Source organism: Lemur catta, chromosome 23, assembly GCF_020740605.2.
Source record: "Lemur catta isolate mLemCat1 chromosome 23, mLemCat1.pri, whole genome shotgun sequence".
Taxonomy (NCBI): domain Eukaryota; kingdom Metazoa; phylum Chordata; class Mammalia; order Primates; family Lemuridae; genus Lemur; species Lemur catta.
Window position 1 is genome coordinate 4,384,311 of NC_059150.1, and position 25,766 is coordinate 4,410,076.

General features: G+C 46.3%; 2 protein-coding genes across 4 annotated transcripts; both read right to left on the minus strand.

Annotated features, from left to right (window-relative positions):
• Window positions 1–3,347: 3,347 nt before the first annotated feature.
• ADIPOR1 (adiponectin receptor 1) lies at window positions 3,348–17,470 on the minus strand. Of its 3 annotated transcripts, none has more exons than XM_045536266.1 (8): window positions 17,261–17,470; window positions 10,599–10,833; window positions 9,053–9,169; window positions 7,805–7,976; window positions 7,123–7,309; window positions 5,916–6,103; window positions 4,549–4,742; window positions 3,348–4,219 (listed from the first exon to the last, which is right to left on the minus strand). In XM_045536266.1, the coding sequence occupies exons 2-8, from the start codon at window positions 10,737–10,739 to the stop codon at window positions 4,091–4,093; spliced, it is 1,128 nt and encodes a 375-aa protein (XP_045392222.1). In that variant the 5' UTR covers window positions 10,740–10,833; window positions 17,261–17,470; the 3' UTR covers window positions 3,348–4,090. The 3 variants fall into 3 exon arrangements, with proteins under 3 accessions (XP_045392222.1, XP_045392223.1, XP_045392224.1); XM_045536267.1 differs by lacking the exon at window positions 17,261–17,470 and adding an exon at window positions 16,969–17,024; XM_045536268.1 differs by lacking the exon at window positions 17,261–17,470 and adding an exon at window positions 16,701–16,821.
• Window positions 17,471–20,348: 2,878 nt separating this feature from the next.
• Window positions 20,349–25,522, minus strand: LOC123626968 (NADH-cytochrome b5 reductase 1). Its single transcript, XM_045536269.1, has 9 exons — window positions 25,436–25,522; window positions 24,986–25,135; window positions 24,766–24,838; window positions 24,127–24,233; window positions 23,755–23,884; window positions 22,994–23,077; window positions 22,004–22,089; window positions 21,416–21,515; window positions 20,349–21,164 (listed from the first exon to the last, which is right to left on the minus strand). Exons 1-9 carry the CDS (start codon window positions 25,448–25,450, stop codon window positions 20,992–20,994), a joined length of 918 nt encoding a protein of 305 aa, XP_045392225.1. The 5' UTR covers window positions 25,451–25,522; the 3' UTR covers window positions 20,349–20,991.
• Between the last annotated feature and the right edge of the window lie 244 nt (window positions 25,523–25,766).

The following is a 25,766-nucleotide window of genomic DNA, read 5'->3' on the forward strand; positions in this document are numbered from 1 at the left end:
TTGAGGTTGCTATGAACTAGGCTGATGCCAGGGTACTCTAGCTGGGGACAACAGAGCCAGACTCTGTCTAAAAAAAAAAAAAAGTATGGTTTTTTTGTACAATCCAGTGCCATGCAGCTGTGAACAGTGTGTTTGGTCTGCTGTTATTTGTGTAAAAAGGTGGCAAGATATAAATATTCATATTTGCTTCTGTATGCATAAAATGTATTTGGAAATATACAAAATAAAGTTAACATTGGTTTCTTTGGGGAGTGGAACTGGTTGGTTGTAAGACAGGGCAGGAAGGAGGGTTTTTTTCCCTCTATTACTTTTTGAATTTTGCATCATATGAATTAAAAATATGTGCAATTTAAATAAAGAGTAAAAATAAATCCTTGTTTTCTGGATGTAAAATTACATGTTAGTGATATTACCTAATGCCTGGCTGCTAAATTAAGGACTTTTCCAAATGTGAGAGGGAATTTAATAAAAGAGGCTTTGTTTAGAATATGCTCACTCTTTTTTCAGTGAATAAAAGATGGAGAAGCTGCTAGCAAGAAAGTCAACACACAGAGAGAACTAATTCAGGCTTCTAACTTGAGATTCTCCAGGGGTACAGTGTTAGCATGTATTGGGTCTTTAAGTTGTGGCGATGCTATCCTTCCCATACAAGAATATTTCCAGTTAGACATCTGACCCAATACTTTTAACATCCGAAACTTATTCTGAGTTTCTTAGGACTATTCTGGAAGGTTGGGTCTGCATAAAGTGAGTGCATCATCTGTGCATCATCCTGCCTATGGTTTGGACACCTGGGATGATTCTGCATGTTCATAGCTACTGAAGTGAGGAAAAACAGGGAATTTGCCTTGGAACTCTAGATAAAGTACCTTAAGAGCGTAGGTCGAATCTATAAACCAGCCAGGCAAAATACATTGCATTTTTGCACTGCCAGAGTGCGGCAGACCCGAGAATTTACCTCTCAATTACTGAATGTAATCCAAGCAGAGCCCCCATGCTGCTTAGAAAGGCATTCTCTGAATTTGCACCCAGGCCAAGGTCACACCACCCAAGGGGTGGTCAAGGGTGGTCCCTGCCTCCTGACTGGGGACAGCTGATACACAGGCAGACACTTTCCAGGGGAGACAGGACTCCTTTGTCAAGGATCAAGGACTTCCCCCAAAGGGCTTTGCTGAACCTCCCTTAAATTATAAGGCAGCCTAGGACACTTCTCCTTATCCTCTCTTCCTCATTCCTTCATGGGGTCAGACTTGCATCAAGGTCTAATGGCTCTCCCACCCTTCTCTGGCCCCCTTCCTATCATCCCTTACATATGAGCATTTCCTCTAATAGAATCTTTGCACACTTAATTTTATCTTAGTAAATGCTTTCCTGAGGACCAGACTAACACAGGGCATTCAAGGATTTCTTTGGATCCTGTCCATCTGTAATAATTTGAGTTTACTAATGTTCCCAAAGTTCTGTTTCTTTAATTGGAAATGGATGACCTATGGAGGTAAGTTAGTCTCTCCCCTAATTTATTTGCTCTATAATACCTAGCACGTAACCTGTCCTAAAGGATTTAGGAAGTAAGGGAATGGACTAGAACTATGCAGATACAGAAAGGTAATATTAATAGTTAACTTGCTGCTAGTAAGGAGTTCAGATAAAAGCAAGAGAAGTTACTGAAAACAGAAGCAAAAGGAATTTTTAAATGATCTGAAACTTTAGAACATGGAGTTTAAGTGAGAATGATCTGGATTGAGATACTGGCTCTAATCCTGTCATCTTAGGGAAAATTATTAGTCCACTGGAAGCACCTGGATTTGCACGCGCTAGTATAGAACTGTAAGGAAACCTAGGGATCACTCCTGATCTAACTCCATCTGTTTTCTAGATGAGGAAATAAGCAGATCCATAGCAGGTGGTGAAACTTAGTGTGGTCCTCACACTTGACTGTTATGTGCGAGGCACTATAGAACAAGTAAATGACAGAAACATGGAGGGACTATTTTTAAAGAAAGGCCAAGAATAGAAGCTAAGGATCTGATTATGTGAGTGAACAAAAAAGTTAGGGGAGAGACTAACTTATTTTCTACTTATGCTTACTACCTACTCCACAGGGTTAAAGATATAAAATGACACACCAAAAGTACAAAGTAGGTGCTCAATAAATGTTCTCTCTCAGATCCTCTTCCCCTGGTCCTGACTAGTACTGAAAAATTAAGAAACACACACTAGGTTTCATCAGCTGCTATGGATCTCCTTACTTCCTCATCTAGAAAAAGAGATTAGATATGATTCCTAGGTTTCCTTCCCATTCTTTTAGTTTTTAAGACAAGTTCTTCCTCTGTCACCCAGGCAGGAGAGCGGTGGCACAGTCGTAGCTCACTGTAGCCTCAAATTCCTAGTCTCAAGCCATCCTTTTGCCTCAGCCTCCTGAGTAGCTAGGACTACAGGCACACACCACCATGTCCAGCTAATTTAAAAATTTCTTATAGAGACAGGGTCCCACCTTGGCCTCTCAAAGTGCTGGGATTACAGGCATGAGCTTCCGCACTTGGCCAGAACCAGCATTTTTTTTTTTTTTTAAAGCAAAGTAACCTAGGATAGGTATCAGATGCATCTCACATTGTGAAGTATTGTTTCATGAAATGTTTGAATGTTGCATATATTCTACGCATATCCACGCAAAGTGGTCCTGCCGATGTACACTTCCACTAGCAGCATCTGGTCTGTTTCACACCCACAGCAACACTCAAGATTAGGCTTTTTAATTTGTGCCAATGTGGTTAGAGTGAGATGCTTTATCATTTTGGTTTTAATTTACATTTCCCCAATTACCACTTGAGGCTGAGAAACTTCATTTATTGGCTTAGGTGTATTATTTTTTAAAAGGATCATTTGTTTTCCCAGTTGTACAGACTTGACCCTTGAAGTTAACACAACCTTATAACTCAAGAAGACTCCCCTTTAACTGCCTACATTAGCTGAGAAGTGATTACTGCTGACTTGGGCTATCCAGTGGCTGGAGCTCATGTCAGGTTGAGAATAATTCACAAAGGCACATGGTGGCATGGACTGACCCCTCAATGAGACAACCCTAGGCAAGGTGAGATACATCCTAAATTCTGGGATATATCCTAATACCTGTGAGAGTCTCCTAATTATTAAACACTACTAAGCCTATTGATTTCTCTAATAAGATGGTCTGTGCACTACGTAGGAAAAAATAAAGCTGTATTGAGGAGATGCTAGGTATTCAGTTAGCCTGTCACTGCCTATGATTCAAATTTGTGCCTCAGCAGAATCTGAAATCCTTAATCCTTTGGAGTTATGTGCAAATAATCAAGACCATACATGTTAAGTCTTTGAATGCCAAGTGTCTTCTGTACTTTCTTTTATTATCATCATAGTCTTTGCATCAAGATACATAGCAATGATAGCAGGTTTCTTTTTAAAGCTTAGTATTAAATATTAAATATCTTTCCCCATTTTAATTTTACATTACTCTGCCAAGAAAGAAAAAAATTAAAACTCAAGTTATTTGAAGCCTGGACACACTTCCATGATTAGCCAGGCTATGTAAAAGTTGGTGGCTTGATTCTTCCTGCTGTGTAAGCAGATCCAGGCCCTAGAAAGATGGGACCAAGTTATATAATTGTTTTTGAAAAGTGTGCTACAAAATGGCTGGCCTGTTACAAGCCAGGTTACAAAGTAAGGATGGGGGTAAGGGAGGGACATTGTCTTCCAGAAAAAAACCAGAATTTCTGAAGAGTCCCAGTCCATAATTTTTTCCCAAAATGGTGAAGGAAGGGGTAAAATCTCAACGTGAGTTTCAAAGTACTGTCTCTGTGCGGGGCCCGTAGTTGCCTTGCTGAGGAGGGGGACGGCTAAGTGTGACCATCCCCACCCTCCCCAGCTAGGGGAGTGGAAATGTTACGTTTATTGCCCAGTGGGGGTGAAAGTGGGCCGAAGCTTGGTTGGTACTGAATTCTCTAAGAGGTTTCTTCTAGAAACAGACAACTCAGACTCTTCCTCTCACTTCAGCAAAGAAGTTATTTTTAAAAGCACTTGGGAAGCTCCTCCTCCACCCTTCAGGTGGGAAGGCTCAGAGAAGGGAGTCATCAGTACAGCCACCTTCCAGGCCATAACGGAATTCCTGAAGGTTGGAGACCCCATAGAAGTGGACAAAGGCTGCTGCCACCACCAGGACATGGAAAATCTGATGAGACTGGAACTGCAGGAATAAAAAGAGAAGAGCCTTTAGGATAATGGCAATGAGGAATTAGAAATAAGTAGGAGAAAGTGTTTGCCTCTTCTAGTTTCTCCTTAAACAATTTTTTTAATATCATAAAAATGATGTATTTGTTAGAAAAAAATTTTAAGACACATTCCTTGTCAGAGATATACCAAAATGTTAATATTGGCTATTTTTCCCCAATGTGCCTATGTATTTGTACCCCCAAACACTACATGATCCAACTCTCTTACCACCTTTTACTCAGACCTTTAACTTTGGCCTGGTCACTCACCATCATGGGCCCTGCTGGAAGACTCATTTCTTACCCATATGTCAAATTTTCCAGGAAAGAAGCGCTCAGGAATTCGAGCAGCATAAAGGCCAGCTCCAGTGATGTACATCACAGCCATGAGGAAGAACCAGCCCATCTGGCCCACCGTGGTGGCCTTGACAAAGCCCTCAGCGATGGTAAAGTGCATGGTGGGCACAACACCACTCAAGCCAAGTCCCAGGAACACTCCTGAACAGAGCAGAGCAGACATAAGATCGTCACCCAAGGAAAAAGCCACTACACGGAAGGCACTGTTGCCTTACTCTAGAATCCAAATGTTTATGACAATTAGCCATTTTTTGGGGAACAGTACATGTTTAGGAAATTTAGCCACAAGATGGATAACAATTAGCAGATATTTCTCCTACATCTAGAATGGGAAGAAGGCTGTGTAAGTGCTTATAGAACTATTACCTTTTAAGGAACAAACATCTCATATTCCTCATTATCTGTTAAGGAGTCTAGGCAAAAATGGTATGTCCAAACCCTCCGGCGGCTAACTTGGGTACAGAACCTAGATGGCAAAGCTTTAGTTGGCTCCCGAGTCAGAGAAGAATTGGATAGGTTTCCCATTAAGATCATATAAGATTGATGTAACCAGGACTCTGACCTCCTGAGTAGGTAGATATACCCAGATTAGTAGTTGTCCTGTAGCTGCTGGGACATACAAATAAGGCAAGAGTGAGCAAAGAATGGGGACTTGTCCCAGCCCCACTACACTGTGCATAACAACCTTCTCCATCTTTGTAGCTGCCCTTGTTTACGCCTGGTGCATGGCACATGGTTGGTGCTTGACAAATATTTAATTTTTAAATTAAATTTAAAACAGCAGATAAGGCTATAGTGGCTGAAGACTAGTGGTAATTGGGGGTATTGCTCCAACTAATAAAGGCTTAAAATAAGAGGCCAGACAAAACAAAGATGTTTATGCTTATAGCTATTACATGACTTATCAGTGTTTATGCTCAAGGTATTTTACTCACCAAACCAGGTACTCCGTTCCTTTAATAAAATGCCTCTGGGTATTTTTTAATGTCTTGGTCTGAGTGCTTAGGACTCAGGTCACTAAAATGACTGTGCTTGCTATATTTTCAAACTGTCTTAAACCAAGTATTAGAGCTGTCATATCTATGCTTGCAGTTAACTGACCGGGTGGGTAATGATCTGATGTAACAGGATTCTAACGAAATAGTACAACACTAGGGGAGAATTGAGCTTTGAAAATTCTCGCTGTTTTGAAAGTTCTAAACACAGATCAGGGTTTGGGTGGGATTCCCAAACTGCAAACTGAAGGCCCAGGGTTGAGCCTATCAGGCCCAACATGCAAATACCTCTGAGGTTCACGTGTGTCGTCCTACCCACCTGCTCTTGTCTGCCGGTGCTTAGGAGTGGCAAACCGGTCCCACTGTGCCACAATGATGGCAGAAATGCCCAGGACACAAACGATGGAGAGGTAGATGAGCCGTGGCTGTGGGGAGCAGTAGAAGGAGTAATAGAGCCAGGGGACAAAGCTCCCCATAATCAGTAGAGCAATCCCTGAATAGTCCAGTCTAAAAAAACCACAAAAATGAAATAAATCAGTAGGTGAAATGAATTCTTAGGATTCATTTAACTAGTTGTTTCTTTTCGCCACCTGCGCCCACATTTAACCATCCCTAGTTTCCCCTCACTTCCCATACAATCCATCCTGTATTCTGGATTAAAATTCCACAAAGTTGAGCACTTCTATTTTATAATGGAAACGTCTCTAAGAATCCCTGCTCACAGAACTCTATCCCTTTTCCTTAGTGGTGAACAGCTATATGTCCCTAGCAGATACTTGAATTTAGAAGTTCCATCACAGCCCAGTTGGTTCCCTGCATCACACTCGGGAAGGGCTCTCAATATTCCCCCATCTAATAGGATGAGTTCTAAAAACAAAACGCCAGATTGGGAGTCTTATTAAGGGGTACTTTAGTTTGTTCTGCCTTAGTCGACTTTTTAAATGATGAAAATGTATTCTTGCAACTGGTGTTATTGGGAATAACAAACTAATCCACCACCACCACGGCCACTGCTACCAAAACCAAAAACAACAATAAAAACAAGTAAACAAACAGAAACCCAGACTCAGAGCTGGGGAATAGGGAAAACATCAGATGGGCACCTGGGCCTTCCGGCCACGCATGGACAGCGAAGATAAGCTTTCCTTGGCTGGTGGGTAGGGCGGTACTCCTTACCGCACCCTACCTGGGCTTGGGCCAATAGGAACAGTAAGCTAGTATTGGGTGCAAGCTCTTGGAAAGAGCCCACGGGCACCCCAGGTTTCACAAAAGATAGTACTGTTCAGGTAGCAGATATATTCCACAGTTGGCTTCCATCTGTTGAGGAGGCTGCAGTTAGTTCTTTCATGAAGTGTTTAGGGGAAATGCTTCGTCACCCTGCTATACCCACAGAGCAGAGAAGCTTCGCTCTGGCAGACTGGGAGATCTCTAGGAGTTCCAGGAGTTCCCAGCACCCAGCCAGCGCCGGACTCACGAGACGCGACAGCAGTGTGCAGTGTTTTCCCGCTGCTAGTCTTTCAACTCACTTGGAAAAAGTCCGAGAGACTTTCTCTGAATGACAATAGACAGTGTGGAAGAGCCAGGAGAAGCTGAGGCAGAGCACTGCACCCAAAAAGAACATCCCAAAAACCACCTTCTCCTGGAGAGGGGCCATGAAGTACATATTTGGTCTAAGCATGGTCAAGATTCCCAAAAACAGAAACAGCACAAAACCTGCAGGAGGGACAAGGGAAAAAAAAAAAAACAACAGAACCTGTGAGGAAGAAGGGAATGTATACACTTTGACAGCAGATGGTTTAAATCAGTTAACTACACTACAGGGTTTAGCTGTGTGAACTGCAGTCAAAAATTTCAGTACAAAATGGCACCAGTCATACAAATCCAGACAAAAAGACCATTTTCTGAAATGTTAGCATTTTGTCTTCACACTGGGAAATTATGAAGTAGAAGGAGTTGCCTTCATCTAAAACAGTTCTGCTAGGGATCACAGAGAATGTCGAGTCCCAACTGCTTCGGTTTCTAGGTCCTCCACCCTCAGTCTGAAATATCAGTGATCAAAGGTCAACCAAGGTCACTGGTAGTTTAAAGGCACAACTTCAGCTATCAATCACAGCAACTCTGTTCTTCTTCCATCCCATGGACAAAAGCTATACAATCTCTTGGCAGTTGAGAAGACAAAAGAATTGGATTTTTTCTCATCCAAATTACCAAGCAAATGGGTCCAGATGTTGCCAGTTTCTGTGTGGATGCGGAAGATGCTCTTGAAACAAGCCCGAAAGGACGGCATGGGCGGTCTATGGCCATGTAGCAGGTAGTCATTGTCCTTCAGCCAGTCGGGGAGCACATCATATGGGATGACCCTCCAGCGTCCCTCCCAGACCTAGAAGATATACACTCTCTCTAGGAAGCCTCTAGAGAATATCAGCTTCCCCAGGGACAAGCAGTGAAGGGGGACCAGTGTAGGAGGATGTCATTCAGGCATTAAATGGTCCCAGGGAATAGTGGGGAACCCGCTTGGACCAGGAGATATGCAAGACACAGCACAAATGGGGCTAGCAGAGTACTGACCCATATTTTGACCACTTTGTCCTTGTTTCATATTAGTTTATCTGTGTAAGCTTTAGGTTGTTTCTCAACCTTTGAAGAAAATATGGCACCTCCTCCTTTAGACTACTTGAAATTTCAGAATTAATATAGTGAATGAAAACAAACAAATTATAGATACGGTTTTAAAAAACATACAAATCCCTCCTTGCCCCTCTTCTTGGGGGGATTATGTTTGCCTCCTGCTCTACCATTTCCCCCAGTTAGAGTCTAACTTCTTACTAGGCTGGAACTAAGTCTTTTTAGAGCAGGGGTGTTTAATCTAGGATCCACGCACAATAGACAGAATCCAGGGAGAGCTGGAAACTTGGATGGAGAAAAGTATCTTTATTTTCATTTAGCTCTAATTAAATTTTGTATTTCCCCCAATGATAAATCTAGGCAACAAACCACAGTAATATTAGTAGAACTTGTGGCTTGGTCACCAATAGAAATCACAGATATTTTCATACATTAGTTTTGTAGATATCTCAAAATACTATTTCTACTTATCACTACTTAGAAATTATAAATTTTAATAAGATACATTAGAGCTTATCATTAATGTATACTTCATGTGTGAATACAGGAGCCCATTTGACTATCTCATATTTAAATATTTTGATGACTTCCAAAGGGATCCAGAGCACAAAAGTTAGGAAGCCCTGTTTTAGAATATATTTTGAACAATGCCTAACAGAGTACGCCGTAAAAATTCAGCCAGTTTTTGCCTTGATTTACCTCACCTTAGCCAGAAAACAAACCCACTCACAGGATTAAAAGCTCTTCAACCCAAGCAAGCTTGCCAGCTGGGAATATCCCAGACAAGCCCACTGCCCTGCCCTTTCCAGGACAGAAGCTCCTAGGCTGTACCTTGTACACAAACTCCTCCATCTTCTCCATGGCGTGGTGGGCTTGCAGGGGAAGCGTCAGTACCCGCACCTCCTCCTCCTCTTCCTGGGGCACTGGGCATGTTTGCTCTTCTTCAGCCTGTAAGAAAAACAAACAAACAAAACAACAAAAAACCCAGGGAGTCATTTCATAGATTGTACTATTCTAGATCAGAGAGAACCAGAAAAACCCCAGCTCGACACTTACTGCCCAGCCTCTTTCCTGCATAGGGTCTTGTGGCCTCTTCTCCAAAAGCATGATACTTACTGAGTTTACAACACTATAGTTAGAGATTTATTAATACTTTGCTGGAGTGAAAGTTCTATTCAGCACACAGTAGATAGACTCTTAGGAAGACTAGCCTTGGAGGAACACAAGATTAGCACACCAGCCCTAGGTGTTGTTTAAGACTAAATGACCCATCCTTTCTCTAGGACAGTGGTTGTCAACTTCCCCAATTTCCCAAACAGTTCTCTCTTCCAGGCCACTGAATTTTGAAAACAATGAAAAAGACACAAAGTTTCATCAGAGATTTCCTTAACAATAATTCTGTTCAGGGTTCTCTGTTCACTGACTCTGGGGACGCTATCACAACTGAAACTTTGTATCCATAGCAGCTCCCAGGAGTATCAGGGCCTCGGGGCTGGTTCCACAGAAAACAGCAGCGCTGACTCCTGGGTCCAGGAGTGCCCCCGGGAGAGCACTTGCCTATAAAGCAGAGAGACCTTTCTCTCTAACCCAAGGCTCCAAACCCTGGCAATGGAAAGCCTGGCCGTGCAGCCCCTTCTCTGGGATATTTGTCTCTTCTGTTGATGGTTCCTGGTAAATACATGGTCCCTCTTAAGATTGTGGCTTGCCTACCCCAAAATCCATTCTCTCTCTCTTCCTAAGTAACAAAGTCCTTGGTTTTGTTCAGGGTGGCAACGTTACTGCAATTTTACCCAGGCCACACTCTTCCTAGCCGCCATTGCAGCTGAACTTCACTATGTAACTAAATTCTGGCCTAAGTATTTCCTGCGAGTCTATTCAAAAGGGAAAGAGCAGACCTTTGTCCTGCTTCACCGTGGGCAGACTGTAGGTGTGATGGACAACACATTAAGAAAGAAGGAAGAGCAAGACAGGTGCTTGACAGCAGTGGGGCTGCCCCAACAGCCTTGGATTGCTCACTTCCAGAATTATCTTACTTGATGACAGACTTCTACCCTGTCAAAGCTACAGGAATTTTTGTTTGTTATATGAAGTCAAACCTAACCCTAATTGACAGTTTCCTTCCTTTACTGATTACTTATTCAGTCCTTCTGCTAAAGCACTGGGGTTCCAAACATTGAGTGAACTCCGAAAAGCTTACAGCGGGAAGAACAGACAAAAAGATACTTGTAATATAGCATAGTAAAGACTTGGACAGAGACATTACCAAGGTGCTATGGTTTCTCCTTTCGGCAGGAAGGTGAGGTCTTTAAAAAAGAAACTGACAGAGGTCTAAGGAGAGATGTTGGTCAAGGGAATGACTCCTGGGAAGACGACTTACTTTGGTTGGATTGGCGATTACTCGTTTGCCCTTCTCTTCTAGCAGGGGTCCCAGTTCCGCCAGTTCCACTGTGTCAGGTTCCCTGTTACTGGCAGGAGCCCCATTGCTCTGTGCCACCACAGATCCTTTGTGAGAAGACATCTGGCTGGTACCTCAAGGCCCTGCAGCTTCAGCTTGGGGAAAGGTTGGGGTCTCTCAGCCCCAGGGGGCAGAGATCTCCCTGTGATGGTAGTCACTAAAAGCAAACACAAACACGAAGGGTTGACACTTCATTCCTCTTACAGTTTCATTTCTATAATTCAATACTGATCAACCCATACCCTTTTGCAATTCTAAAACCAGTTAATTGCGTAAATGAAATCTATTCCTGTTCTCCCTCTTTAATGTCACCCTTTACCCAGAACCTTACTAATCTCACAGATAAGGCTGAAAATATAACACCTAATTGCTTGTCTTCAAAAGATCTGTGGTTACTGCACCAAACTGGTGCCACAGAGAAACAGCTACCCACCCTCAACTTCCTCCCACAGTTATGAACCCCACTGAATGAAGCGGGTCTTGCCTGCCATTCCCAAAGCTCATTCTGCCCAAGAAACGCCTCCCTCTGAGACTGAGGAACGAAACTGTGAAGCCAACACCTGGCTGCAATTACTACAAGATCACCCAGGCTTAGAAATAAATTAAATGCCAACTGAACTCAGTTGAGCTTTATCTACAAATGCTCTGACAGATGTGCTGTGCATACAAAAGGAACTTGGTTGTGGGTCGGATGCCTAGTGGTTAACTTCTTTGCAAGGTTTACTAATTCTATTATAGGATCATAGCCTGGCTTCAACACTTGGATAACAAGCTTTCATCACAATCTCTTCTTAAAGCGAGCAGTAACTTACCTGGAAGCAGGAAGTTGAAGACAGGGAGGAAGCCTTAGGTTTGCCACACACATACCTAATAACCGGCTCTGCAAGAGCTTGTCCCAACCACCACAGCCCATAATCTAAGCATCATTCAAATTAGTTTGTCAGAAACTAGAGACAAGCACATGGATCCTTTAGGAACACCAGAGAAACCCAGGATTCAGTTTTCTAGGAAAAAGCTCAGAAACACTTTAAGTTTTGCTGGGTTGGATTTTAGCAGCAGTCTTTACTCAGGTCTCAAATAATATTGAAACGAGAGGAAAAGTTTCTAAAGATTCCCACTATGTTATAAATTACTAGTTGTTTTTCCCCCAGGGACAAAGAACTTTATTACTCCTAGTAATAGCAGTAGCCAGAATATTAGCATTTTCTTGCATTGGTTACCCAAGCCCCAGTTACCACAGGGCGGTGCAAAAAGAGCCACGTACCACCTGCACAGGGAGTGGGCTGCATTAAGGGAGGGAAACTTATGCTTAGGAAGCCCAGATATTTTGTTAATATATTGGACAGCAAACATGACTTTGCTCCCAAAGGAGACACTATCATCCACGGCTGTTCACCACATATACTTTGACATCTGGTACCAGTTCTTTTTTATCTGAGACTAATCACAATTCCTTCTCAGGGATTATAAATCTGTCTGTCTGTCTCTCCTTCCCTTCCCTCTTTCCCTCCCTCCTGGAGCTGGACAACCTTCTTCTCCTGCCCTCGGACATCAAGAACTCCAGGGGTTCTGGGACTTGCACCGGCAGCCCCTTGACCTCAGTCTGAGCCAGCTACCGGCTTCCCTGGTTCTCTGGCTTGCAGATGGCATATCGTGGGACATAGCCTCCATAATCGCATGAGCCAATTGACCTAATAAATCCCGCCCCCCGTCTATATCTACCTGTCTGTGTGTCTGTCTATCTTATTGGTTCTCTCCGGAGAACCCTGACTAATACCTCAGGTGAGGGTAATCCTCAAGTTTCAGTCGTGAGTGACGCTATGCTGGACCCACAAGCACAGCTGAAAGCAACAGGCAAATCTAGTCCAAGAGAGCAAAAACAGTGACACGCTGTACAGCAGACCTTCCTATAGTGTCAACACACAGACAGTTCCTCCCCCTTCAATGTGCAAGACTGACAAGATGCCAGCACACAGTCATAGTCAACAATTGTGCTTAAGGAGAACAGGAAACGGGAGGCCCCTAGAAACCTCAAGAGATAGGCAACCCACGTGAGAAGAAACATTGGGAAATCTTTCTCAATAGGCTGGCCTCAAAACATAGTTCCTCAAAGTGAAGCACTACTGAATAAACAGCTTTACTAAGACATACTTTAGACTGTGAGCAAAAAACATCAATAGGTTTGGGCATTTTGGAGATGTCTGAAAAGAGCAGCACACTTAGCTTAGAATATTGCTGCCAGTAATTTAGAGCAGACCACCGGGGCAGAAACAAAACAAAAAACCTCAGGTTCTGGTATGCAATACATGGATCATAAAATAATACATATCCCTAATTTTGATCAGAACCTGTATTTCAAAATGAATGAATGAATGGGGCAGATTCCAGCCAGCAAATATATGAGTTAGCTCCTTGCTACTAGGGAAGGGCTTGTGTTCTTTTTCTTGTACTTGGGGGGCCTTCTCTTATTCTTTTTCCCAAAGCAAGCCAACACATTCACTGAATATGTAGCAAGTATATTCAGTACTGGCACCCCAAAAGCATTGTAACGTACTATTCGAAATACAAAGTTGAACAAGTTATGTCATTGTCTTCAGAGAGCCTATAATCAGATGACATAGGTAGTTTGTGATATGTACAAAATAAGTGACACAATGTCATAGCTCCAGGAGGGCAGTGGAGGGAGAGAATCCCTCAGCTAGAATGGTCACACACTAAATTCAGTTATTTTGAGTGCTATGTAACCAATTTCACTAGAGGCAATGAGAATAATATAGAGAAACTTTAAGTTGGGCAATTAGGGTCCAAAGATGTTATGCAGAATCCAGCTTGGCATTCCTACTATATAATTTCATCATTTGATCTGAAAAGTTTTTACGCCCTGAAGTCTGCTGGCCGTCAAGTCTTTTCCCTTTTCAGTTCAAATAATTTTCTATTAATTCTCCTGATTCCTTCCAGCTCCTCTACAACTAGCTCCTACTCCCACTCCCCATAACCTAGACCCAAAGTCACCAAACCTAAGAGATACCCCAGTTAACTCACAAACCAGCCATCAGCTACAACTCATCATACAAAATATATCATCATGCATTGAAGTACATACAATGGAGGTCAATGGAGATCATGTCATCATAGTGATCAATGTCCATTGTCCAGTTTGGTCTTCTAAACTGTAGCGACACAGAGACAGGAAAGGGAGAGAGAGGGATCGGAGGTCTGGCAAGAAAGAAGAGCAAATGATACTAGGACCTGAAAACATCACTTCTGTGGGGTGGACCACTCACAAACAACTGACACACTCACAGGCAAATGTTTTAGTCCATTATATAAAATCAGTACAAACCCCTAAGGTGTTGGACTCAGCAGAGCCAACTTTCAATGTCCTTATGTATTTTAGAGAAAACATTTTTTCCCTCAAACCTGCCACACCCAACATAGCAAATTATAATTGAGCCAAACTCCATTGACTGCATTTTTTATGGGATTTCTTCAACTCAAGCTAATAAACCTTTACCACTAAGCTTTCCAACTGGATAAACCTAGGATATTAGAGTAAAGCTGTAGAGCGGGGAGGTGTTTGTGCTCCTATAAATAAGATAATCCTGGGCCAAACTTGGGGAAAAGATTGATTCTTAATCACTAGCCAGTAAGCTGGAGAATAATTTTACTTAAAGTCTTGGAGACATTTATACTGTGAACCAGTTCCCAAGTTTTCCAGGCTATAGCACACTCTTCCCCTGGAGTCAAATGCACAAAGCTTCTTTCAGGAGTTTTTCAAATCTGGGATCCCTGGACCCTTAGAGATTCCGTGGGTTGGCTCTATCTATGGCGAACTTGATTCTCATTGTTCTAAAGCAAGGTCAGTCTAGCAGTATAGACAAAGAACACAGCTATCTTGTCCTGTATCTACTCTCTTTGTTAGGGAGGGTAGTTTCACAGCTTTGTTGGAGAAAAATGAGTCAAGGCAAAGGCACATGTTTGAAATTACCAAACTGCAGTAATGGAGCCTAAGCTCTCCTACCACCAAGTATTCCAGAGTCTGAAGTGGAAAAGCACAATCTAATTTTCTTTGTAGTTCTTCCCCAGTTAAAGCCATCCCAACAAAAGAGGTCTTTCCGATCTCGAATAGAGACAAGTAAACTTTCCTAATGCCATGAAAAATAAGAAAAGTAAATAGTACACAGGTGTATGAGGGATCTTCATGCCAACCTGTTTTTAATACCCATTTTTCAAGTGCATTACAGGTAGATATATGGTCAGTATATTGCACAATATAGCACCCACTTTATACTGTGTACCCCAGAAGCCCCAATGAAACAAAAGCAAACTAGGTGCATGCCTAAAAGCCAATTACATGAAACTGGTTTAGTTAGAAGGCACTTTGAAGGATTTTAAAAATCCACAATAGTTACAAACTTCATAAACATCATTCCTGCTCCTGACATTTCTGAGCAGGAAAAGGGAATCAACTTCAAGCATGGTGAGAAGAACAAAGTCTGGTGGTCCATTAAGGACAAATGGACCTTAAGGACAAATTTAGAAAAAAACCCTATCATAATTAACAAAGCTTTCAGCTATAAAGATGACTATTTAGTTCACAAGGAGATGTGTGATCACAAGGAGATGAGACAGGGCAACATAGCAAGCACATTAAAGGGTTTCAGTTTGGCCTTGCATTTCAGGAGCCAAAGGAAATTTCCTAGGGAAATAGAGAACAACTTTGCTGGCCTAGAAAGAAGGGGATATTCTATCCTTTATTAATCTGAGAATATTTATTATTTACAATGCGCATGGTACTGTGGCTACAGAGACAAGGCAAAGAGTAGAGTTAGAGGTTTGACATGGTTGCTGGCCTCTACTTTAAGAGGGAGAAACAACTTGTTTTCTAATAACATTACTGTTAGACTAAGTGCCACTAAGTGCTAGAGGAATTCAGAAGGAAAGCTCAATTTTAGCTGAAGCGATCAGGAACATTTTGTGGAAGATTTAAGAAAGGATCTTGATAGGCAGAGATGGGAGCAGGCATTCCAGAGAGAGTACATGGTGTGAACAAAGGCATGAAAGAACACAGCTCCCAGGGCAGTGAACAATCCGCCCTTCCACAAATGAATCTTGGAAAGACAAAATGAGGCCAGACTGAAGAAACTGAAAATAGCCTGAAAGCCTACTTAAGGTGGTGTCCTTTATCCATTAGTACTGGGGATCCAGGGGATTAATGTTGCTTCCTGTTACCTTTCTGAGATTCTCTTTTACTTGCAGGCAAAGTGGCTGCTTATTTATTTATTCCTTGAGAATCATGTAATTTCTTGACCACTGAGAAGAGAAGGCTTTCAGATTCTACTCTGCAGCTTGGTACAGTTTTGTGGAGGTCTACCCTAAGATGGACCTTCACAGGTAACATCAGTTTTTAAGACTGATTTCCCAAGTACCAACCATAAGGAACATAAAAGCTACTCCTGGAATAAAGAAATTTAGTATCTGCAAGCCAGGAGCCCTGACATTGCAAAGCTGAGTGCCACCCTGCCTAAATTTCTGGCAGTGTGCAGATAGGGTAACACCTCACGAACAGCAGTTGCAGCATCATGGGCTACCCAGCCACTATGGACAGAGAAAAGCAGTGAACAGACCTCACTATTACTTCATTTCAGAAAGGAACAAGCCACTATAGTCTTCATTGAAGACGGCAGCCGACATATTCCCCGCTGTGTTTTCTAGGTTACCTTCTAAACACTTGAGGGAACTACTGTGGTGAATCTAGTAAAATACCGTGGCCTCCAAGTGCTCCTTTGACATCCAACACTGTGTAAGCTGAAATGCGCCTTGTCAGGTTCCCATTCTCCCAGGAAACACCAGAAACTGAGCGAAAGCATTTACCAATTTTGTTTTCTTAAAATCGGAGGCTTTAAGAATATAATTCTCAAACATAAGATAGCACACATCCATCCTAGATTTCTCAGGGAATGAAATTTCAGTTTCCCCCAAGATAGTTTAGATTTTTACCCACATTTCAGCTATTAGGATTACCTTAAATCCGTGAAGTGTCCACCAACCTCCCCTCCGACCCCACGGAGGTGGGGGCACTGTCACGGTTCCACCTGCCAAAGACTGTCGGCCGAGAGACCCTGGGCTGCCCCGGCCGCCGAGCACGGCGTCCCCCGGGAAGGGGCGGTTCTGCGACCGGAGCCCGCGGCAGCCCTCCCCGCGCGCGGCGGCGTTGGGACGAGGCTTAGCTCGGGCCGTCCGGTCCCGACCCAGGGCTGGACACCCGCGGGGCTGAGGACACAGCACTCACCGGACCGCCGGACTCGGGGACAGCGGGACGCGAGCAGCCCACCGCGCCCAGACTGCCCCGGAGGCCGCCCCGGCGGCGGCGCGCGGTGGGAGGGGCCGGAAATGTTCGCGGCTCGGGCGCCGAGCGCCGGGAGGCCCGGCCGGCTCCAGGGCGGGGACCGGGACCCTCGGGTCGTCGGGGCGGGTCACCGCGCCCCCCCCGGCTGTCCCCGCCTCAGGCCCGGGCCGGGGCGCCCGGGGTCCCCGCGCCCAGACCGAGGGCCCGCCCCCCCCCCGGAGCCCGGGGAACTTACAGCCGGGGGGCAGGCTCTGCAGGGGGCCGCGGGCCCCGCGCTACATCCCGCGGCGCAGGAGGCGGCCTGCGGCCGAGCGGCCCGGGATCCTCAGCGCCCTCCCCGCGCCGGAAGGGGCGCGCGACGGCCCGCGTCACCTCCGCAGCCGCGTCACCTCCTCGCGGACTCTGCCTCGCGCCTCCAATCGCAGGCCGGGATCCCGGAGTCCCAGCGACAGGGACGGGCCCGCCCCTCGGCCGCGCCTCCCGCGCCCGGGCCCCGCCCCCGCCCCCGCCCCGCGCGGGTCGCAGACTCCGGCTGTCCCCAGGCTCTGCCCCGGCCGGTCCGACTCCAAACTCCCACCTCGTCGGGCACAGCCCGGAGCGCGTGATGGCGAAGGAGTTCCAGAGCATGAGACCGAACCCTGGGAAGGAATGCTGACTTTCCTACCGTGCACCTTGTCGTCTGGGCCGGGAATTCCCGGCATCTCCTGTCACCTGCGCCAGCGGTTTTGTCCCCAAAACACTGATCCGTCTTCTTCAACCGCATGGTCCCTCCCTCCCTTCCTTCCACAAATTATTCAGTGAGCGCCTACCACGTGCCAGGCGGTTTTGGCTCCTGTCGTTTCTTGTGGGAGACAGCGGAACTGTTCCTAACTAGTCTTGCTTTGAAAGTCCCCGGGTCCAGCCAGTGCTGCCACCTGCACCAGAGTGCGCATCTGGGAGACAGCGCAGGGCGGGGCAGCGCTCACCTGAACACACAACGCAGCAGGGCATTTGAGGGTCTGACAACTTTCTCAATTCTCCCGAGGACGGTGTGCAAATAGTGCCATTCTAAAGGGAGAGAAAGTAACTCTTTACAGTCTTACAGGATGCCTCAGGAGAGTGGAATTAATTCTCTTGGTGCCGGTTAAAAGCTTGGGCTCTGGAATCACATAGGCCCCGGTTTCTGTCCCTGGCCAGCCTATGATCTTGAGCACATTACTGAACTCCTCTAAATAATAATGATGTCATCTAAAAAAGGGAAAAAAATAAAACTGTAGGCCGGGCGCGGTGGCTCACGCCTGTAATCCTAGCACTCTGGGAGGCCGAGGCGGGTGGATCGCTCGAGGTCAGGAGTTCGAGACCAGCCTGAGCGAGACCCCGTCTCTACTAAAAATAGAAATAAAAATTATCTGGACAACTAAAAATATATATACAAAAAATTAGCCGGGCATGGTGGCGCATGCCTGTAGTCCCAGCTACTCCGGAGGCTGAGGCAGGAGGATCGCTTAAGCCCAGGAGTTTGAGGTTGCTGTGAGCGAGGCTGACGCCACGGCACTCACTCTAGCCCGGGCAACAGAGCAAGGCTCTGTCTCAAAATAAAAAATAAAACTGTTTCATTGGGTCTTTGTCAGGATTAAGTGAGATAATTCATGCAGGCTCTTGGCATGAGGCCTGGCCAATGTTAGTGCTTCATAAACATTAGCTATTATTGTGTTGCCCACAGTCTAAAACTCTGAGAAACTTCCCAGTGTCTACAAGATTGAGTTCAAATTTCTTCAGCATGGCATTACTGGCCCATTACAAGCTGGCTCTAATCTACTCTCAGGCCTCATCTTTCTCCATTTTCTCTCTGGCATGTTGGACCTTGGTGAACTTCTCCTAGTTCTCCAAATGTGAATTTTTCTCTTTCATTCCAAGTCCAGGTTTTTGCCCATGCTGATCCTTCTGTTGGATCGCCTTTCCCCAGTTGTCTGCTGCAAGATCCAAGTAATTTCCAATGTCCTGTTTTGGCTTTGGCCTAAGACAATCCTAAATTCACATTCAGGCTCTGCCAGCCACTGACCAACTAGCTGTACGACCTCTGGCAAATCCTTAATCTCCGACTCACAAGATTATCATAAGGATTAAATTATATGATGTAGATAGAGTACTTAGCACAGTACCTGGTACATGGTTGTTAACTAAAAAAATGTTCTCTTTCTCCTCTTCCTCCTTTTATAAATCTTTCTCAACCCTTTCCCATCTGCACCTTGTATGTATCTCTGCTATAGGGTTAGTCACACTGTGTCGTAACTATTTGTCACTTATGTGTCTTACATTATGAGTTTTTTGGGGGGTTCTAAGACCAGTCTTGGTCACACTTGTATCCTCAGGGCCTAGCACAGTGCTTGGCACATGATAGGTCCTTAGTAAATGTTTGCATGTTGAGTGGATGAGGCAGAAACTTGTGCAAGACAAGGAATGGTGAACTTCCGTAGGGGAAATTCTCTTTGCAGGGCTGCTTCACTAACTGAGCCCAAAAATCCTAAGCAAGATTTTCCTTTCTGGAGGTGACGTAGTTGACACTATGTCTTATGAAACACAGTACCAGACACATACTAGCTGATCAAGATATTCCTGATGGCATAAGACCAACAGAATTTACTGATGACTCTGCCCTATGGAGGGGTAAGTTCTGAGGGTCCCACAAGCCTTTCTCTCAGGGTTCCCAGAGACAGCAGTACTCAGTTCCATGTAGAAGAGCAATGCTGGTGTTCCTCCTGAGCCCAGTGCATTGTTTTGTCCCAATGAGACTAACAAAGAAGAGTGAAGAGGCTGCCTAGTCCTGCCTTGGGAGAAGGGAGTGGATTGGGTCATGCTCTCATAGCAGAAGAGAAGGGCGCTCAGGACAGATGGGCCTGGGGGAGGCCAACTGTGTCCAGGAACCAACAAGTCTGGCTGGTGATGTCAGGTTACTTTTTAAAGGAGAAGGCTTCTCTTCCAAACAGAAAGGCAACAGTTTGATTTATTTGCCAGGTTCCCTGAGGGATAAATATGGTGAAAAATGGGCCAAGAGGAAGAAGGGAAAGAGTGGCCAAATCAAGGGACCGCTGTGAGGGGTCCCTGGGCTCAGAAAACAACCCCTATAGCCTAACATGTGTTCTTCCCCCACAAAAAAGCCCCGAGGGAGTGGCAGAGCTGAGACAGCTGCTGAGATGATCACTGAGTCTGGTGGCAGCTCACATTTCAGCACAGGGTACAACTGCTCAAAGGCTCTTTGGAAGACCCGGGAGAATTCAGTGCTGGGAAACCCTCCCAAGGTCCTCGGGCCTTTGGAAATAAGGACCCCAGATATGACAACCCCATAGGTATCACACAGGGGCCACAGCTCTGTTTATTTGCATAGCCAGAGGTTCCTGCCACAAGCAGCAGCCTTAGATTACTGGTAGCCATTTCTCTCGAGCCTGGGCAGGGGCTGAGAGATGCAGACACAAAAATACATAGTTCAGATTCCTTTCTCAGAGGTCTGAAGGTCTGAAAAAACCATTTCCTCCTCTCCTGCCCCCTCTAGAAGTCTGCTCAACTCACACTCACATACCTAGAATTTGCCCATAGGTTAAACACTGAATAGTAAATAAAACCCATTGCACAGACTGTTCCTTGCATCACAGACACAAAGAAGGTGGGAGTGTGATGCTATCAAGGAACTAGTCTTGGAGCAAATATACCTGCTCCCTTCTTTTCTTACCCCGTGGAAGAGACAGCTTCATGAGCCTCACCTGGATCTTCTATCACAGGGAGATTTGGGGGGGCCTTCTAAAGAATGACTCAGTCTTGGCCTTCTTCTATGGCCACAGGAATGTTGTTCTTGCAGGTACCATCCAGATTTCAGCTCCAGAGTGAGACACAAAATGCTGATACTCTTAGGAAAGGATTCTACGGCTTATAGTGCTTGAGTACTGCCTGGGGACAATTGTAGGGAATGGGACCAGGGAAGCTGGGGGATGCTCAGTATGTAAATCGCATCTTTTGTGAGTAGCCCAGTTTGTCCAAGTTGGGATGGCAGGCCAGCTGCACCATTGGGGGTGGCCCACAAAGCAGCAGCAGCACATCATCTCCTGGGGCGGGCAGGTGCTCCCGGATCATGTCGGCAGTCACAAAGCCCTTGCTGTAGGCCCAACCTGAAGTATGAGGGAGAGGAGAGAACTGATGCTCCAGACAGATGCTGGCAAGGGGGTGTGGTGCCATGAGGATGGGCTGTGGGGAAGGCCCTGAAAGGTTCCCGAGAAGGTATCAAGTTGTAGCAGCAGCTGGCTGGGAGTTTGGCAGTGTCAGGGAGGGTTGGTGTCACTGAAACCAGAACTCACAGAGGGGCAAGGCCTTGCTTTTGACGCAGAGGGGATAGTGAGATGTCCAGAAATGGGGAGAATACCTTCCGGTGGATGATCCAGAGTGAACCAGAGCTTAAAGCGGTTGGGATGTTGGGCCTGCAGTTCCTCCAAGTCCTCCCGCAAGATGATGTCCTTTTCAGTCTGAAATGCAAAGGGGAAGGGAAGTCTTTAGGGACCTTCTTAGGCCCATGTAAAAAACTTTTTTGCTGTAACAATTTTACTACCAAGACAGAAAAAAAAATGTAAAGAAATGCTAAAGTTCTAGGGAATAAGCAAGACTTGCAATGCTTTTAGGGAGTTAGGATGAGGGTTGGGAGAGGGGAACAGTCTTTATCTACATATTTGGAAGGAATAAAAGATGGAATATTTACCCAAGAAGATCCAAGTTTCTATGCTCAAGACTAGATGTCTTAAATGTACTCTTCTTTCCTTGGGGGCTAGGGAAGGAATTTACCTCAATGCTCTGTCCTTTTCCCTCCTTGTTGTAGTAGAGGGTCTTGTACTTTGCAGAGGGGACCTTGGGCAGAGGCTAAAACAGGCACCAGGCCAGTCCTGCCCATTGGTACCACTCTCTCAGCCCTTCCCATACAGCAACTTTGAAGTCCCAGGACTGAGAAAAGCAAACAAACCTGGTTGGCAAAAAGCAGAAAACACTGGGTTGGATCTTCAGGGACTTTCAGGATGGCTTGGATCAGCTGCAGCATTGGGGTGATTCCTGCATGAAGATACCCCACAGTGAGATGGGATGGTGGCCACACCTTCTTCCCTGTCCCAGCTCCTTAGCTGACCCATCTGTATTCTACTCATTCAGCACTCCACTCTATTTTCCTTTACTATCCTAATACTCTCAACTCCCCCTGCATATGCTTCAGCGCCTACATTTCTGGATGTCTTCAATATTCACATAAGTTTGTATTGTGGAACTCCATCTAGAGAACCAACCTGAGTCTCTTCCTCTGACTGTCCACTGGAGCCCAGGACTAAAATGTCATAGATGACTACAAGTACCTCCTGATTCAACGACGAGGGTCTGGAACACTCTACTTGCAGAGGTTAAGTGCATGTACTTTGGAATCAGGCAGAGCCAGGCATTAATCCTGTTTCTGGCCATTACCAGCTAAATAGCCAGGTGGAAAACATTTAACCTCTCTGAACCTCCATTTTCTCATCTGTAAAAGGGAAAGGCTAGTACCTACTTCATAGATACACATATAAGCATCTAATTTTGTCTAATACATCATAGTATATTAGACTACACAGTGCCCAATATTAGACTATACAGTGTCTAATACCTAGTAGCGTTCAGCGGTAATTTTCTTTCTTGCTGACTAAGCATTCCTACCTGCTTCTCTCTACTCTCACCTAAAAATATTAGATCCATTCAATGGGAAGAGAATCAATACTTGATTTGTTTCTCCCATTCTATCAGTTAAAATTTTTTTTCGGTTTCTACCTGCTTATGATTTTGTTTTTCAGATACTGGGGATCTCTAGGCATTGCTGGGAATCCCCTGATGAATAGCTTAGCTATTATTATCGAATCTTCTGAGGGTCACTTAGGAGTTTGCATGGCAACAATCAACAGTGGGTAGGAGCGCCTGGTCCCTCAATGTAATGCACCTGTTCCGCCGGCAATCATTCCCAGTCTCTTCGCCACGCGGGGTTCTGGTGGAGATTTCTTATTGGGCTGAATGTTAAACTGCCCTGAGAAGTCAAGTGAAGAGAGGGGTAGAAGAACAAAGTCAATACAGACAACGAAGAAAACAAATGCAGAATTGAAAATATGCCCAAGCCCAGTTTAGCAGCTGCTGTGAAATCTGATCCTGGAACTTGGGTGGAGGTTTGAGTTGCACCAGCGAAGACAATAATACACTCGAGGGACAATGGGGCCAGGGCTATGTGTCTACCAGTCAGTTCAGGGCCACACAGTACATAGCAGTTGTCTCCGGCAAAGGGTCACTCCCTGGTGAGGGCGACAGGCACGGGGCCGGGTGTGACTCTATTTTCCCAAGAGTCACGCAGCAGTGCTGGGGCCTTGCTAATGCACTCAGCTGTTCCCCTGGGAAGGGCTGAAAGCTATCTCTGGCTCTCTCCACAGCTCAGCCAGAGGAGTGAATCTTTGCGGGGGGGATGAGAGGCATATGTTTACTTTAGTAATCTCCACAGCTGTCATGGCACAAGAGTTCATGTGGATAGGGAAAGGGAACTGTTCCCTGTGGCAAATGGGGCTGAGAAATATACCTTTCTGTAGTGCTAGTGTTATGTTTAGATGGAACGGCAGCCCCAGCCCTTACACACACGGACACGCACAGCCATACTGTGCCAAGAGGACTGTGGGAGCTGGAGAAGTGGGAGCCGGGCTCAGGAAGACAGGTCATTACCTTTCCCAGCGTAAGTGAGCAGCCCACTTGGCCCCCGAAACTCTACCACGTCCCCAATCTTCAGGCTATTCAGGTACTGAGACATCTTTCCTCCTTCAGGAAATTTGGGGTGCACACCCTTTAGGTAGACCTGATTAGACAGAAAGAAAACGACCTTATTTGGAATGTCACTGGGTTCTGAGCCCCATGTTGACTGAACCTCCCTGAGGCTGGGGCAGGGATCACACATGTTCTATCTTTTCCTAGTCCACATACTTTCCTCATACCCACAAAGACATGTGATCTCCTGCTATCAAACAAATCTTGGAAGTTTCTACAAATCCCAGAAAGAGTGGGGTAAGCAGCCCCTGTGGTTCTTTCTGACCCCCTTACCTTGATGACAAGATCCACGTAACCTTGATCCTCATCACTGGTGACAGGAGTGTATGGCCTGATGACCAGGCTGCCATCAATTCGCGCAGAGAGGTAGATATGTTTGCCTGGGGACCATGTGGAGAGCTACACAAGGGCTGCTTGTGGATGTGCTGCAGCCCTGTCAACTCTCAAAATACTCAGAGGTGTTTGCGAGAACATCATGGCTTGCTTCCTGCTGGGGTTCTAAGGAGCTACCAGGCAGGGACGATTCACCCCTTTGAGCCCTCTGCTGGATCTCTCACAAGCCCCCCGCTGGGGAAACTCTTATCAGTTACTGCCAGGACCTTGGCAGCAGCAAGTGAGTCAAGGGTCCCGGCAGTGGGAAAAAGTTAGTGTTTGCTCAGGGGGAATTGAGAGCAAATCCTGCAGGAAAGAGGGAAGACAGTTGAGTGTTAAAGATGGGTGGGGAGGAGGCACAGAAGCCACACCCTAGAGGGGCCACGGGCACTTCACAGCCTGGAGGATCCAGAGCCAAGTGGGGGGAGGGGAACAGTGTGTGGAGGCACTAGACTGAAGTAGTGTGTTTCACGAGACCCCAGAAAGGGAGTCACCCTTTTTGGATACGAGGGGAAGGAGCCCACTCCACACTTTCCTTACCCACAGGCAGCCCCAGAATGTGGTGGGCGGTGGGCAGGGCAAAGCGGAACCTCTTGGTGTTGTGGCTCACAGTCTGGAGGATGGATGACACAAATGTTTTACCAAGCGCGGCTGGCTGCCAAGTCCCTTGGGTCATCTCAACAACCATGGATGCTGTCCCCTTCATGCTAGGAGAACTCTAGTCCCCTCCTCTTCCCTGGCCCCTTCTCCCACAACTTACCGTCTTGTCCAGCAGTCGCAGCAGGTACTTTTCACTGGGGTCCAGGAGAGTGACCTGAGGCCGGCGAGACCTCCGAACCAAGTAGGAGCCCAGAGCCAGGCCGAGCAGGCTGAGCAGCCCCACCCCCAGGGAGGCCAGCAGGGCAGAGCTCTGTGGGCAGAGGAGGCAGCGTGACCGCCACGCCGGGGAAGAGCCCAGGGCTTGGGTGGGGACCGACCAGCCGCCCCAAGGGTGGCGATCCCGAGCTCCAGCGCGCAGGCATGTCAAGGGCGGAGGGGTAACCTGAGCAGGGTCCCGAGCCGGAACGTGCGGCACCGGGACCCCGGCATCCCGGGCGGGTCAGAGCCCTGCGGGGCGGGGTCGGCGCTGAGAGCCCCTGGTCTGGAGCTGAGTGCCCAGAACCGGACAGGGCGGGGTCCTCTGGTGCAGGATGCGGAATGAGGGTCTCACCGGCTGGATTGCCATGACGGAGCGCGGTGTCCTCCACCATCCGACAGTCTGACAGATCCCACAATGCGCCGCGGGGCGGGCCGGGGGCGGGGCCTGGAAGGAGGCGGGGACGATCAGAGGCGGGCCCGGAGGGCGGGGCCTGGAGGGAGGCGGGCTCGGAGGGCGGAGCCTGGCGGGAGGCGGGCCCGGCTGCCTTTGCACCCCACCAATCCCTGTGCAACTCGGTGGCCCGTGGGCCTGGGATCTCCAGTACTTATCTAGGATCTTTTGAGACCCTCAGCTCCAGCTCTTCCTTCCCAGCCTTCTGGTCCCTGCCACTTCGACCCGCTTA